General features: G+C 58.9%; 3 protein-coding genes across 8 annotated transcripts; 1 reads left to right on the forward strand and 2 right to left on the reverse strand.

The window, feature by feature from the left end:
- The first annotated feature begins 4 nt into the window (after window positions 1-4).
- On the forward strand, window positions 5-5,123 carry DDX54 (DEAD-box helicase 54). 2 transcript variants are annotated; one of them, XM_072351437.1, is made up of 20 exons: window positions 5-128; window positions 346-472; window positions 552-622; window positions 696-881; window positions 961-1,010; window positions 1,142-1,183; window positions 1,298-1,393; window positions 1,476-1,597; window positions 1,818-1,879; window positions 2,049-2,180; window positions 2,312-2,522; window positions 2,679-2,813; window positions 2,970-3,191; window positions 3,265-3,338; window positions 3,511-3,717; window positions 3,822-3,967; window positions 4,038-4,151; window positions 4,343-4,447; window positions 4,565-4,668; window positions 4,770-5,000. In XM_072351437.1, exons 1-20 carry the CDS (start codon window positions 57-59, stop codon window positions 4,988-4,990), a joined length of 2,499 nt encoding a protein of 832 aa, XP_072207538.1. In that variant the 5' UTR covers window positions 5-56; the 3' UTR covers window positions 4,991-5,000. The 2 variants fall into 2 exon arrangements, with proteins under 2 accessions (XP_072207538.1, XP_072207537.1); XM_072351436.1 differs by having other exon boundaries at window positions 25-128; window positions 286-472; window positions 4,770-5,123.
- Window positions 5,124-7,368, reverse strand: CFAP73 (cilia and flagella associated protein 73). 5 transcript variants are annotated; one of them, XM_072351444.1, is made up of 7 exons: window positions 7,130-7,366; window positions 6,773-6,878; window positions 6,279-6,383; window positions 6,001-6,201; window positions 5,712-5,924; window positions 5,475-5,633; window positions 5,124-5,380 (listed from the first exon to the last, which is right to left on the reverse strand). In XM_072351444.1, the coding sequence occupies exons 1-7, from the start codon at window positions 7,246-7,248 to the stop codon at window positions 5,270-5,272; spliced, it is 1,014 nt and encodes a 337-aa protein (XP_072207545.1). In that variant the 5' UTR covers window positions 7,249-7,366; the 3' UTR covers window positions 5,124-5,269. The 5 variants fall into 5 exon arrangements, with proteins under 5 accessions (XP_072207545.1, XP_072207547.1, XP_072207546.1 ...); XM_072351446.1 differs by having other exon boundaries at window positions 5,256-5,380; window positions 6,773-6,836; window positions 7,130-7,368; XM_072351445.1 differs by having other exon boundaries at window positions 5,259-5,398; window positions 6,773-6,836.
- Window positions 7,369-7,767: 399 nt separating this feature from the next.
- Window positions 7,768-14,380, reverse strand: VSIG10 (V-set and immunoglobulin domain containing 10). The gene is given in 10 exon segments (XM_072350855.1): window positions 7,768-8,352; window positions 8,470-8,651; window positions 9,487-9,499; window positions 9,852-9,962; window positions 10,468-10,755; window positions 11,387-11,668; window positions 13,556-13,840; window positions 14,098-14,196; window positions 14,199-14,295; window positions 14,297-14,380. Coding segments are annotated over 10 exon segments (1,512 nt in total). The 3' UTR covers window positions 7,768-8,281.
- Between the last annotated feature and the right edge of the window lie 332 nt (window positions 14,381-14,712).

The following is a 14,712-nucleotide window of genomic DNA, read 5'->3' on the forward strand; positions in this document are numbered from 1 at the left end:
GCGGCGCCCTTTCCGCCCTCATACCCGGGGCTGCTTCCGGCTGCCGCCCCACCGTCATGGCGCCGCCGGGTGCTCGCAAGCGGCGCGGACCGAGCGGAGCTGGGGACAAGAGGCGGGCAGCGACAGCGGTAGGGGGGCGCGGGGAGGGGGGGGGGGGGTGCGAAGCCGTGGGTCCCTTCCCGTGTCCGCGGCACGGAACCGGCCTGCACGGTGCCCGTTTCCAGCGCCGCGTCCCCACGTGCTGCTGTCTCCGGTCTCCCCGGTCCGCACGTTTCCGTGTCCCAGCCGGTTCCCGGCACACTGACTCTGCTCCCCGCGTCCCTCACGCACCGTCACCGTCTGCAGCTCCCCGTGCCCTCTCTGCCCTCCTTCCCCACCGCTGAGCACGAGGATGCCGACGCGGCGGCCGACACGCAGGCGATGGTGCGGGCGCAGAACAAGAAGAAGAAATCCGGAGGCTTCCAGTCCATGGGTACGAGTGGGGTTGGGGTCACCCCGCCTGCACGGCTCCTCATCACCCACATCCCCTCACTGCCTTCATATCCCTGCAGGCCTGAGCTACCCCGTCTTCAAGGGCGTGATGAAGAAGGGCTACAAAGTGCCCACGCCCATCCAGAGGAAGGTGAGGCTCTGGCTGTGGGTGCTGTGCTGTGTCCCCCTCCATGGGGCGCTGACGGCGGGGCTGCATCCCACAGACCATCCCGGTGATCCTGCGTGGCCGTGACGTGGTGGCGATGGCGCGGACGGGCAGTGGGAAGACGGCCTGCTTCCTGCTGCCCATGTTCGAGCGGCTGAAGGCACCCAGCCCATCTGGAGCTCGCGCCCTTATCCTCTCACCCACGCGTGAACTGGCCCTGCAGACCCTCAAGTTCACCAAGGAGGTACAGGGACGGGCGGGCACCGCTTGGGGTTGGAATCCCGATGTGCTTTAGCCTCACTGTTTCCCTTCTTGCCCTGCAGCTGGGCAAGTTCACAGGCTTGAAGACCGCTCTTGTGCTGGGAGGAGACAAGTGAGTGGTATCCCTGCTGTCAGCCATTCCCTGCCAGCCCCCACGTCCTTAAAACAGACCCAAATCTGCCCAATGTTGGGGGGATATGGGCTGAGCTGTCCCCTGCCTTTGGGCTCTCTCCGCTCTCACAGGATGGAGGATCAGTTTGCTGCGCTGCACGAGAACCCTGACATGTGAGTGTGGGTGCAGGGGAGGGGACTTGGTGGGAACGTGGCCAGCAAGGTCAGATTTGGGATGATGTGAGGAGACTGGAAGCAGCTCAGTGTCACCATCTCTGGCCCTCACAGAATCATTGCCACCCCTGGGCGCCTGGTGCACGTAGCAGTGGAGATGAACCTGAAGCTGCACAGCGTGGAGTACGTGGTGTTCGACGAGGCTGACAGGTCAGTGTGCTTGGAGAAGGTGGTGATGGGAGCAGGGGGACCTTGGCTGCCACATCCCGTGTCCCACGTGCTCTCCCTGCAGGCTCTTTGAGATGGGCTTTGCAGAACAGCTCCAAGAGATCCTCGCTCGGCTACCGGGTGGCCACCAGACCGTCCTCTTCTCAGCCACGCTGCCCAAGCTGCTCGTTGAGTTTGCCCGTGCTGGTGAGAAGCATGGGGTAGATGGGCTGGGATGGGACTGGCTCCAAGGCTTGGTGATCCTGTACTGGTGGCATTAATCCTTTAGGGGGATTTCTCCCAGTCCTGCAGCTGTGCTGGTCACGGGACTGAAGAAACAGAGCTGGGTTGGGCCAAGTAGATATGCTCAGGCTGGGAACTGGAGCTGGTCCCAGCACTGTGTCCCACGTGCCACCACGTCCCACAGGTCTCACTGAACCAATGCTGATACGTCTGGATGTGGAGTCAAAGCTGAGTGAGCAGCTCAAGGTGAGCTTTGTGCCTCTTCCTCCAGCATCGGGTGCCCCCATCCCTACAAGTTAACCCGTGGTGGCTGTAGACTCATGAGGAATGACCAGCCTGGAAGGGAGTGAGCGCTGTGAGGTGTCCCCAAGAGCCCAGCGGCCCAGAAGGGCTGAGCGCTGCCCTCCCTTTGCAGCTGGCTTTCTTCCACGTGCGTGGAGATGACAAACCAGCCGTGCTGCTCCACCTGCTCCGCAGCGTGGTGAAGCCCCAGGATCAGACTGTCGTCTTTGTGGCCACGAAGCACCACACAGAGTATCTGAAGGAGGTCAGTGGCACCCAGGGTACCCAGTGAGGTCTGGGTGAGCACTTTGGGGACTCAGCACCCCGGGGACCCTTTCCGTGGGCTGGAGGGTCCATTTCCAAGTGGGTTCTGTGCTCTCTTCCCCCTACCTGCAGCTACTCACGTCCCAGGGCATCTGCTGTACCCATATCTACAGCTCACTGGACCAGACTGCCCGCAAGATCAACATTGCCAAGTTTGCCCACGGCAAGTGCCAGGTGCTGCTGGTGACAGACGTGGCCGCCCGTGGGCTCGACATCCCCATGCTGGACAATGTCATCAACTACAGCTTCCCTGCCAAGTCCAAGCTGTTCGTGCACCGTGTTGGTAGGTGCCACCCAGGGGGTTCCTCAGGGTGATGAGGTCAGGGAGGGTGTGAGTGGGCTGACCTTTGGGGTCCTGGAGTGCCAGCAGGTCCCTGTCCCAGGTCAGGGACTGGTGCTGGCTCTAGTTTGCCACCCTCCCCGCTCCTTACCCTGCCAGGTCGTGTGGCCCGGGCTGGCCGCAGTGGCACTGCCTATTCTCTGGTGGCTCCTGACGAGATGCCCTACATCTTTGACCTCCATCTCTTCCTGGGGCGCCCACTCATCCTTGCCAGTGGCCAAGAGATGCCTGCAGGTGAGGGGGACCCAAACGTAGAGGTGGCTGTACATCCTTTGTGGTTTATCCATGCACTTTATGATCCTGCATCCAGCTTTTGCACAGAAGGGTTTTGTACCCTCTTGCTCCCAGGGTGGGTTGCGGAGAGCTGATGTTCTGTCCCTGGTGTTGCAGATGCAGATGGGGTCCTGGGTCGCGTCCCGCAGAGCTTGGTGGATGATGAGGAGTGCCTGCTGCTGACAGACCACGAGGGCTCACTGGAGCTGCAGAGCCTGCGCCGTGTGGCTGACAATGCCCAGAAGCAGTACCTGCGCTCCCGGCCCGGCCCCTCACCCGAGTCCATCAAGAGGGTGAAGGAGATGGACATGTCTCAGCTGGGCATCCACCCACTCTTCAGTGAGTGCCTCAGGGCCCTGTGGGACGGCGTCCTTCTCCCTTATGGACAAACTGAGCCATATTTGCTCCCCAGGTGCTCACTTTGAAGACACCGAACTGGAGAGGCTGAAGTTGGTGGACAGCATTAAAGCCTACAAGTCGAAGGCGGTGAGCTGGGGCCTGGTCTGTGGGTGGAAGGCAGAGGGAGGGGAGGGACTGGAAAAGAGGGAAGTCCCATAGAATCACGGAGGTTGGAAAATGCCTCTAAAGATCATCAGCCCATCCTCACCGTGCCCACTAAAGCACGCGCTCCTGGGGTTTGCTTTGTCTCTGTGCACAGACCATCTTTGAGATCAACGCCACAGCCCACACGTTGGCCAGCAGCATCATGCGCTCCAAGCGGCGGCACGACCGTGCCCTCATCGAGAAGTTCCAGCGTGGGCAGCAGGAGAAGCGGGCAGCAGCTCTCGAGGGACAGAAGCTGCACCCTGTCACCCCAACCACCCCCAGGCCTGAGGAGGAGGAAGGAGAGGAGGAAAACCTGCAGGTAACAGGGCTGGGATGGAGCTGTGTCTTGGCTTTGGAGTGAGCGTGTGAACCTCTAGAAGAACCTGGCCTTGGGACGTGAGCCCCCCATTTGCCCCCTTCCAGGAGGTGTTCTCCACCATGGTGGGACGGAAGCGCAAGCGGAGCCGGGCTGCAGGAGATGGGGCCAGGAAAAAGCCACAGCCACCAGTGCAGCGGGACGAGGACTTCTACATCCCGTATCGGCCCAAGGACTTTGAGAGCGAGCGGGGGTGAGTTGGGAACACTCCCCCCACCCTCCTGCAGCAGCCCAGGCTGCTCTCATTGCCCCTCTCTGTGCAGGTTGAGTGTGGGCGGTGAGGGCAGTGCCTTTGAGCAGCAGGCGGCTGGGGCTGTGCTGGATCTCATGGGCGATGAAAGCCACAACCTGAACAGGAGCAAACAGCTGCTGAAGTGGTGAGTGGGGTCTGAACGTGGCAGGGAAGAGCTGGGCAAGGAGCAGAGCCCAAGGGGGTGTTTCTCTCCCATCGCAGCCAGTGAGTCGTGCTGCATATTGGGCAGTGTCAGGTAGAACTGGGATGCCTGGTGAGGAAGATGGAGGTGGCTTGTTGTTCAAGTCTGCCACCCTCCTTGCTCCTCTTTCCCAGGGACCGCAAGAAGAAGCGCTTTGTGGGGCAGACGGGCCAGGAGGAGAAGAAGAAAGTGCGGACGGAGAGCGGGCACTACATCAGCAGCTCCTACAAGAACAACCTGTATCCTGCCCACACGGTGCTGGGAGAGTGGGGTGTGGGGCTGCAGGGGAGGGAGGTGGGCGAGGGGGGGTGGGGTGAGTGATGCGAAGTGCTGTGCCTGCCCTTAACCTGCCGCAGCTATGAGAAGTGGAAGCAGAAAAACAAGGTTGACGAGCGAGATGAGGATGAAGACACCCAAGGTGGCCGGGAGCTGCTCAGAGGGAAGCACAAACGTGGGCACGGTGAGTACCCCGACAAGCACCGGTCCCCATAGCAACCCCCACTACGTCTGGGACCTCCAAGCGTGGTTTTACATCCACCCATGGCCCTGTCTGTCTCACAGCCCCCAGGAAGGCCCCTGGCCAAGGCAAGGTGCGCTCGGAGCTGAAGAACAAGCAGCAGATCCTGAAGCAGCGCAAGGCAGCGGCCAAGCAGCGCTTCCTGCAGCGCGGGGGCATGAAGCGCCTGAGGGCACGGAACCGGCAGCGGATGCGGGAGCTGCAGCAGATGGCATTTGGCCGCGTGGGGCCCACCAAGAAGGGAAAGCTCCGAAAGAAGATGTAGAAGGTGGCCTGGCAAAGGACACATCAAATAGAAACCCGTCTGGTTTCGTACCCTGCCTCCTCTCTTGCATCTCGTGCCTTGGGGTAATTCCTCCCTTAGGTGCAGTTCTAAAAGAACCCAGTGCTCCGGGGCTGCTGCTGTGCTATGTTTTATTGGAAAAAGGCTTTATCAGTACCAACGGCCTGAAGATGAGCAGCTGCTCTACTTTTGTCTGTCTCAGTGCCTTGCAGGAGGCCACTTGAGGAGTGATTTCCAAGCTCTGCTGTATCCTGAGTCCATCTATTCCTGGCTGGGAGGCGCAGTGACAGCCCTGTGATGCCATGGCCGTGTGGTGGTGGTGGCAGGCACGTGAGGATGCAGCCCCAGCTCGGCACAGATGGCAGCCAGGTCCTGCATGCAGAGCAGCAGCTGGGGACAGGGAGACCTCTGTGTCACAGTGGCATCCATATCCCTCCCAGCCCCACGGCTGCTGAACCGCACTCACCACGTCCAGCTGTGCCTCTGTGTCCTCCAGGGCCACATCCTTGGGGACCTGCAGCCTCATGGCTGCGAGCTGGAAGAGGCTCAGCACTGCCATCCGGATCTGCCCCAGCAGCAGCATCTTCTGGGCTGCCTCACTCTGCAGCTGAGCCCAGTGGGACTCCTGGGGGCAGGGAACAGCTCAGGGCTGCGGGTGGTCCCATCCCACATCCCCTCCCCCTGGGGGTCCCGCAGCCTTTACCCCCTTCAGCACATCACTGTAGGCGGCTTCCAGGCGTGCACGGAGCTGGAGCATCTCCTTGCTGCTGCTGAGCTCGCTGTCAGCCTCCTCACAGCACTGCTGGAGCTGAGCCCTGCTCTGGGCCACTGCCACCCGCCCGGCCTCCACCTGCTGCAGCAGCACCTCCTGCACCTCCACCAGTGCCTCGAACTGGGCCAGCATGGATGGCACGTCCTGAAAATGGGCCGCAGTGTTGAGGGGATGAACAGGACGCTGCCAGGCCCTTTGGGACAGGAGCTCTCACTCTCACCTGCCCCGTGGCTGCCTGCACGTCCTGCAGGAAGTCAGCGAAGACACGGAGGCTCCGCAGGCGCCGTCCCAGCTGCTCCCTGTGCTGCTGCAGCCTCTCCAGCTCCTGCTGCAGCCGTGAGACCTCAGCTCTGTGCCGTGCCGCCCGCACCCGCTCCTCAGCTGCCCGCTGCCGTGCCCGCTGTCGCCTTGCTGACATGGCCTACAGCACGGGGAGAGGCCATCGGCGGGGCTGGCAGAGGGCCGTGGCCGTGAGCCTGGCCCCGAACCCGCTCACACCTTGAGGAAGGCGTTGAATTTGATGGTGTCAGCACGGAGCTGCTCTTCCCGCTGGCCCAGCTGCTGCCGGCGCTGTGCCAGGTGCTCCATCCGCTGCTGGAAGTGCTGAGGGGCCGCGGGGTGCCCAGAGCACAGCCCCACAACCAGGGGGCAGGACACAGAATCACAGGGGGGTCGAGGGGGACCTCTAGAGATCCCCCATCCCAGCCCCTCTGCGGGTTCCCTACTGTGGTTACACAGGAGTGCTGTCCAGCTGGGATGTGAGCACCTCCAGTGCAGGACCCTGCACCACCTCTCTGGGCTCTGACCTGACTCATCCCCACGTTATTCCTCCCCAGACTCTACACTTGCCCTTGTTGACCTTCTTAAGGTTCCTCTCCCCCCCACCTCAGGGGCAGCACCCACTGTGAGCCCAAAGGAAAGCTGTGCTTTCAGTCCCACTTAGGAGGGAAAACAAGCACGCGTGGGGGCACGTGTTGTGCTGGGGGCTGTACCTCCCGCTGGGCCTGCAGGGCTCGTTCCACCTCCACCACCTCCCTCCTTTTCAGCAGCAGGCGCCTGGAGGGCAGCAGAGATGCTGAGTCCCACGTCGGCACCGTCCTGGGACACACACACACACACACACACACACACCCCATCACAGCCAGCAGCACTGCCAGGACACCCACCCCAACAGACCCCCCCACGTGCCTGCCCATGCTCAGCCAGGAGCTGTGCATGTTTCCCCTACCACCAGCTGGGCTGGGTGCTGCCTGCTGGCCTGGGGACGCCTCCCGCCCACCCCGAGCTCAGCAGCACGAACATCCCTTTGGCACAATGGCAGCCCGCAGGAGGAGGGCAGGGGCACTCACTGGAGCCGCAGCTTGTCCTGGAACGCCCTGCTCAGCTGCTCCTCCAGAGCCGGGGATGTCTCGGGGGCCGCATCCGGAGCCCGTGCAGCACGGGGAGGAGCTGGACGTGGGGCGGCCATTGCAGGGCAGCCGGCGGCGCAGGCACACGACGCTGTTGCCAGGGGCAGCCGGAGGCTCCCGCAGTGCAGGTTTCCTTCCCACAGCCCTGAGCGTCACCACGAGGCTGGGAGGACACACGTGTGGCCAAGGCGGGCTCTGACAGGGAGCCCTATTGGGCAGGAGAGGGCACCTCTCCCTGGGACACATCCCCCCCTCCTGCTCCCACCCACCCTCTGTGCCCCCCGCAGCCCCCAGCCCCCACTCCAGCCCTCCTCACAAACCTCCATAGGGACCACAGAGAGGCTCAGCCCCGTCCCACAGTGCACTTACACAACTTATCCCTTCCCCACCTCATCTTCAGTTCCCCTTCGTTCCCCCAGGTGCACTCAGATCCCCTCCATTCCCCGTATGTGTGCTCACACCCTTCCATCCACCTCTGCAGAGCTTTATCTATCCCTCGATCCCCTCCTGTATGCTCCCACCCCTCTGAATCCCCCCCAGGGCCTCCCTCACCCCCTCCCCTCTGGGTCCAAGAACAACACTGCAGAAAGGCTTGAGATAAAACCAATTATTTATAATAAAAACAATTAAGCCTCCTGGGAGAGTCAGCATCCCCCCCACCCCATCCACCAGCTGTTTCTTCCATCACCCCAGGCACAGCCACTTGGTGGCCCCAAGGCAAGGTTCTCCACTGTGCTCCCCACAGCCCTGGCACTGCTGGCAGTGACTAAGCCCAAACCCACACCGTACCCAAGGCTGACCTGAACAGGACACTGGCACCTGCCTGCTGAGCTCTGCGCCTGTGCTGGGTGCCACCTTGTTAAGAAGGGTATCTGAGACAAAGAGGGACAGGAAAAGAGAGAAGGGGAGAAACGAGGCTGGAAGGGTGGAGTGAAAGCTGGGGAAGGGAGTGGAGAAGGAAGCGGGGTGCTGTGGCCGAACCAGATGGCTGCAGGACACGAACAGCCTGCAATCAGCCACGTGGTGATGAGGATGTTTGGTGCCGGGCTTCCAGCTGGAGCTTCGTGCATTTCCACAAGGAATGGGCATTATTTATGTGGCTTGTGTGTCTTCTCCACTGGTCTTTTGAAGAGTGACCCCGCTGTGCTGCTCACCCACATCACCTACACAGGGCACAAAGCAGCGCCTCAGCAAGAGCCAACAAGGCACAGAGCAGCTCTTCCTCCCCCTTTGTTGCTGCAGCCCCAAAACCCAGCCTGCAGGAGGGCACCAGGGCTCACCTTCTGCCGGGCAGTTGAGATAAGCAGCCTGGATGCTGTTCCCATTGACCAGCGCCATCGCCTTGTGCTTGCTGGAGCTGCCCATCGTGTCCTCTTCCCCATTCCCCTCATCATCATCATCATCATCATCATCATCATCTTCTGAGTCCACCAGCACTAAGACATCATCCGAGACCTGGCTCCTGTCAACAGCAGAGCGATGGGAGGTGGGCTGATGCTGAGAACAGCTTTCTCCTGACCCCGTTCCTCCTCCAGACTGCATCTCCCCTGGCCCTGACAACCCTATATACACCACACGGCCCATTTGGAAGGACTCTTCCAACCCTGCACTAACCGTGTTTGAAGAATAGCTGGTTTCAGACCCTGCTGGCAGCACCACCACCAACAGCATCCTGCACTGCTTCCCATTCGTCTTCCAAAGTCCTCCAACCATCTCATCAACAGTCATGTACTACACTGCAAGAGCCCCTCCCGAGCGGAGTTATCCTCCCCTCCTGCACAGATGGGGAACTGGAGGCACTCAGAATAGAGTCTTCCCATGCCGCAGCACCACAGCTGTGGGAACAGAACCAACAAGGGCAGGGAGAGGGAGCAGGGCCAGGAGTGGTGACAGCAGGAAGCAGAGAAGAAACCCAGCACCGGAATCCCCACAGATGTACTCACTCACACGCAGCCCCCCCGAGGAACAGAAGGACACAGAGCAGGCACCCATGCAGAGAAGCAGAAGATCAACATTCCACTTTACTCACCAAGTTTTAGGGCTCACCTGCACCATGGAGGAGCTCTCCTGCACAGCCTTCCCCCATGCTAACAGGACCGCCTCTGAGCGCCCAGAGGCAATGATAACTGCTCCCCTCATCCTCCTGCTCCCTCATCCACGCCAAGCCTCACCCAGCCCTGCTGAGCCCTTCTGCTCCCACCTAAGAACAGCTCTGCTCTGCCCTACTGGAGATCATGGCTGCCAGGACAGCAGGCTAACAAACCTGGGCAGGATCAGATGGAGGAAAATCAACTCACCTGAACGCAGAACCTAAATGGGAGAGAAGGGAAGAGAGAAGGGAGTGTTAGAAACTGACCCCAGAGCAGCCTGCTGGTTTTGCTGTGCAGCCCCTACCAGCTGTGCATTAGAGCTCGGAAGGAAAGGGAGGAGGAGGAGGAATGGCTCTGCACAGCTCCCTGGAGCAGCTCAGGGCAAGATGCCTGAAACATGCAGCTATGGAAGGGCCTTGTGTTCCAGCCCAGCCCCTCCAGGGCTGATGGGCTCCCGACCTGGAGCTGGATGATGCCCAAGAGCTGGGGGTAGTCAGTAGCTGACTCCAGCACATCAGGAAGGGCAGGTAGGTTAGGGATAATCCCACCCACAGCCCCTGGCTTGCTCCTACCTCTGAGGCACAAGAGAGGATTGTAGTACAAGACAACCCCGGAGATGGTGAGAACAGCCATCAGGGACAGGACCACCACAGCACCCACAACTCCAACTATGTTCGTTGGTTCTGCAGAAAGGGGAGACACGTGAGGCCAACATGTCAGTGGGATGTGGATGAATTCCCTGTTTAAATAACAGGAGCCTCAGTGCTGCACAGCTCTGATTTCCCATCATTTCAGCGGTCCAACCACCACACAAGGTGTGTTCGTATGGCGAAACAATCATGCTTCACTGACACAGAAAGCAACACTGCAAGGTTCTTGTGAAAGCAAATCAGCTCCTGTCTGTTGCTGCTTGAGTGTTCTTCTGCCCCAAAACCCACAGGAAGGAGCAAGGAGCAGCTGTGCTCCTCTCTCAGACCCACTGCACCAACGGGAGAGGAATGGGGTCTTTTAATACCCGGGATGAAAAGACCCAGTCTTTTGCACCTCACTTGCTGCAAGAGCATGGGAAGTGTCAGTGGACAGTCAGTGGCAAATGCAGCCCCATGGGGGCTCTCCAGCAGCTGCCATGAGCTGCATCCCTGCTTTCCTCCCATCCCTGCCGCAGCAATCCCAGGCATTCCTACTCACGCTTCACTGTCAGGCAGACGAACACCTCCCTCAGCCCCACTGGGTTCTGTGCCTTGCAGACGTAACAGCCCCCATCAGTGCCCTGGGAGCAGTTCTGGATGGTGAGGTGGGACACGTTGCCCTCCTGGGCGATGAAGTACCTCCCCCCGGGTTCGATCTCTGGCTGGGTGATGCCCCTCAGCCAGGTGAGTCTTGCTGCAGGCACGCTCTCAGTCACGCGGCACGTCAGGGTCACGTTGTCACCCACAAAGCAGGTCTTTGGGGGCTCCAATTCCAGCGAGGGGACTTCTGAACAGCCCAGAAGGAAAGAAACAGTCAAGGAGGGGACGGAAGAGTTTAACATAACAAGCTATCAGCCATCCGACTGATTAGTAATCATTAACAGAAGGAAGTATTTTGGTTGAGACTTGAGCAGCCTTCCATGGAGCGATATGATATGATATGAGCAACTTTCACTTTCCCATTTTTGACACCTGTGTTTATATCGACAGAGGACAATGGCTGCAGGGCGGCCAGTAAGAATAAGGCAGAGGAGAAAGGCAGCCCAGGGGCTGGGGACACACACAACCATTCCGACATAAACCCAGCCCCAGTAAACTTAAACTCAAGCTGAGCAAGGCACTAAGACCACTGGTTTATATTATCTGTTCCGGCCACACGTGTGAGTGTTTGCACAGGTGAAAAGGTTGGTGCACGGGGATTTGTCAACCCAAAACACAACTCAAGAATAACTGTGCCATGCTAGATCTCACCTGCAGGACCTCTGTCACCTCTGCACAGCCAAATCCTGCCAGGCTGCCTCATTTGCATCCCTCCCCTGCTGCAAGAACCAGCAAGCCTGGCTCTGGAGGGCAGAGAACGATCAGGGTACCTGTCTGCCCCATCATTAATCATTAATATGGTGAGGAAACCAACTTACTTATCTCCACAGAGCACACAGGCTCCTCCTGCTCGACAACATGGCTCCCGACACACTTGAACACTTTGCGGTGGGAGAGGTGGGAGCTGTTCAGTGTTTCCACGTGGGTATCTGAGGAGCTCGTAGAGCTGATGAGCCAGCTGGAGTTCTCCAGATCGTGCCCCTCTTCTCTCCAGTGCAGGGTGGGGTGGGGATGCCCCCCAGGCCAGCTGCAAAACAGCTGTAGCATCAGCCCCGAGGAGGAGGTCTCAGCCCAGCACTTTGGGGTGGATCGTGGTGGATCTATCAGCAAGAAGGGCACGCAGTTAGAAACATATCTGAGTCAGCTGGAGTCCCAAGCTGGAACCTCAGCAAAAGCTTGGTTTTGCAATCATTCTCCTTGAAGGTCTCCATGGTTTCCCTGCCTGTGTTTCTCCCTGACCTGTACACCACTGCCTCAGGGGAGCATAACTGAACCACAGCCAACAGGGACAAAGCAGGAGGCTGCTTTGCAGAAAGTATCACAGCAACCACTAGAATACAGGGGAAGGACACATTTCTGCCACAGCTTTGTCTGGTGCAGAACAGCTGTCACTGCCGCGTGGGGTCACACTGCCTCACTCAGCCCCTTGCTGTGCTACGTCCACATCACAGCCCAGCAGTGGGGACAAACTCCAAGAAAAGGAAGGTGGGTAAAGCACTGCTGGGTTCAGGCCAGGGCCAATCACTGGGTAACCAAGACTGTTATTTAAATACAGAAACAACTAAAGGCAGGATGGGGCAGAAACCCATAGAAACACAAGAGCAGTCCCCTTGGGCAGAGCAGAGCTCACATTTCATGCAGCTCGAGTTCATGGCTCTCCCCTATCACCTGGTTTCTTCACACTTCTGGGGCTGCCCAAGAGTACGATTTTGGTGGAGAAGCTGTAGCATATACACACCCATACACAGATACACACACGTGTTCTTTTAACAGCCAGAGGGATTCTGGACTCTGATCCAGGCAGAAGTAACACATAGTGTCCCTGCAGCTAGCTTGCCTGCTACAATGCTCAACAAGACCTCACTGAGAGATGCTGCCAAAGAAAGCCCCAGCGAAGAGGTGCCAGAGGGATGAGTTATGCTTATTTTGTAAAGCATTTCTCAAGTCACCGGAGAGATCACATAATTTGGATTAAAGGGAAAAAAAAAACATGGCAAAAACCCACGTGAGCTGCAACAATACCTTCTCGAGGCTTGGCTTTCCAGAAACAATATACACACTCCTTTTATGATCTCTGAGAATAGCCAACTGTGGCAAGAGATTTCTCTATGGCACAAGTTGCTCCTATGGCCAACAACAGAGAGCATAAAAGAAAATGGGTATTTGCTTCTAATGTTATGCTGCTAAGCTCCAACTTCTAGCCTGTGCTGATGTTGCTTCTACTGACCTTAAGCATCACTAGAAACCACTCTCCCACCTGCTTAAAGAGACTCCAGTGGTGCACACCACCTTTGTGACCTTTAACTGTCAAGTCACATGTTAACAAACCCATTTCAGAGAGTGGTACCAATGCCCGGCATGTCCACAGAACATCACAAAGAAAAAAAGAACCTTAGCATAAAGAAGCCTTCAGACATCACTTAGAGAATGTTCAGATTGGAGACTGGGAAATGCTGGTGATGGCTTTTGCTCACGAGCATTTTGCTTTGCTGCTCTAGATTTAAGGCTCCTCTAAGCTCCAAGCCTACAAATTCTCTATAGCAGCCTAAGGTTTGATTCCTTCAGTGCAGCCCCCGTGAGCCTCCAACCCCATCTGCAGGTTTCTCGCCCCAGGAAGGGAATTTTCACCTGTCTGAACGTTCAGAGATTTAATCTGTACAGAACAGGTACAACTTTTACAACACATACCCGTCAACAAGCTCCGACAAAGAAGCAACACCCTGAATGCAAACAGAACACAGGAATCACTCTGCAAATGTTGACAGAAAGATCAGCAAGAAAAAGAAAGACCTGGTAAAGCACAGATTGGCAATGAAGCAGAGCTGGCAGCAGCCTTTCCCTCTTCCAAAACCCTATGGTTGGCACGGAGAACAGCAGGTCGCAGCCCAGGTCTGAAGGCCTATGAAGATTTCTAAGAGAAGGGATAAAGAATGGAAATGGGACTCGTGCAACCCAAGGGTAGAAACTCAGTCACAGGACAGACTTACTGGCTACCAGGAGCTGAACTCTGTGCTCGTGGTCTGTTTTGTTCAGCACTTCCTTACAGGTGTAGTTGCCCTCGTCCTGCAGCCGCAGCTCTGAGATGCGCAGAGAGCTGTTGTCCACCAGGGAGAAGCGGACATCAGGGGGGAAGGAGACCCTCGAGGAGAAGAGTGGGGGAAAAGAGTGCGGGTCCCCTTGGAACCACAGCACCTCAGTGGCCTCCTTGGAGACATTGCGGCACAAGAGGAGGATGCTTCCTCCCACCTTCCCAAAGACCACTTCTGCTGTACCTGCAAAACAGAAGGGAGAGCGTTAGGGATGCGGGGAACACACGGAGCCCCTTTCCTCAAGCTCCTCACGTCCTCTATCCAACTGGTACCCAGCGCACAGAGGGCCTTTTTGAGCCCAAGGGCAGCAACCCTGCTGGAGGCGGGTGGGGATTCAGAAGGGAAAGGTGACTTAGGAAGCAAAACTCTCGGATTTCTGCCGCCTACAGCTGTGTCGTAGCGCTGCGCTGAGGTACCTCAGGCCTCCCCTCAGCCCGTACCTGCGGCGCTGCGGAGCGGCACCTGCGCCCACCCCCAGAGCGCGAGCAGCAGCGCGGCCGGCACCGACCCGCCGCGGAACCGCATCGCCGTCCGCCTCCACGGCACCTCCCGCTGGGGCCGGACCCGCCCGGAGGCGGCGCGACCCGCCCTCCGCCCTCACCTCCCCTTCGGGCTCCCGGTCGCCGCCCCGCCGCCCGGCTGAGGGGACACCCCGGGGGCCGCCCGCCGCCATCTTGGCCGCCCCTCGCCGCCATTTTGAGCGCCCCCGGCCGCTGCCGCCATGTTGGGCGGCGCTGCGGGGCTTTACGCCCATTTTAAACCACCTCCGGCCTCGGCGCTGCAGAACGAGGAAAGCGGGCCGGGACGGCTCGGGGGGAGGAGGGAGCTGCTCCCTTGTGCCAAAAATAAGGCAGTTCTCTGCAGGGCCAAGGCCGAGAGCTGCTCGGGGCGATGGGCGCAGCGCCCGCTCGCAGCCACAGCCCACATTTACAGCTCATCCTGGGACACTTTGTATCGTCGGGGATTAAGAGCCGTGTGCCACGCTTACCTGGCGTGCCATAAACTTTATTGTCCCTAAATACCGCCGAGCGGAGAGCGACGGCCGCTCCCCGGCC

This window comes from Excalfactoria chinensis, chromosome 16, assembly GCF_039878825.1.
Source record: "Excalfactoria chinensis isolate bCotChi1 chromosome 16, bCotChi1.hap2, whole genome shotgun sequence".
NCBI classification, from domain to species: domain Eukaryota; kingdom Metazoa; phylum Chordata; class Aves; order Galliformes; family Phasianidae; genus Excalfactoria; species Excalfactoria chinensis.

What these genes read in the sequence shown, in the direction of transcription:
- DDX54 (XM_072351436.1), top strand. Translation starts at nt 57, where the DNA reads ATGGCGCCGCCGGGTGCTCGCAAGCGGCGCGGACCGAGCGGAGCTGGG. An exon ending in CTTGTGCTGGGAGGAGACAA is followed by an intron (nt 1,011 to 1,141) that starts GTGAGTGGTATC and finishes CCGCTCTCACAG; the next exon opens with GATGGAGGATCAGTTTGCTG. An exon ending in CTGCACGAGAACCCTGACAT is followed by an intron (nt 1,184 to 1,297) that starts GTGAGTGTGGGT and finishes TGGCCCTCACAG; the next exon opens with AATCATTGCCACCCCTGGGC.
- CFAP73 (XM_072351443.1), bottom strand. Translation starts at nt 7,248, where the DNA reads ATGGCCGCCCCACGTCCAGCTCCTCCCCGTGCTGCACGGGCTCCGGAT. An exon ending in ACAGTGATGTGCTGAAGGGG is followed by an intron (nt 5,634 to 5,711) that starts GTAAAGGCTGCG and finishes CCCTGCCCCCAG; the next exon opens with GAGTCCCACTGGGCTCAGCT. An exon ending in CAGAGGCACAGCTGGACGTG is followed by an intron (nt 5,399 to 5,474) that starts GTGAGTGCGGTT and finishes CCCTGTCCCCAG; the next exon opens with CTGCTGCTCTGCATGCAGGA.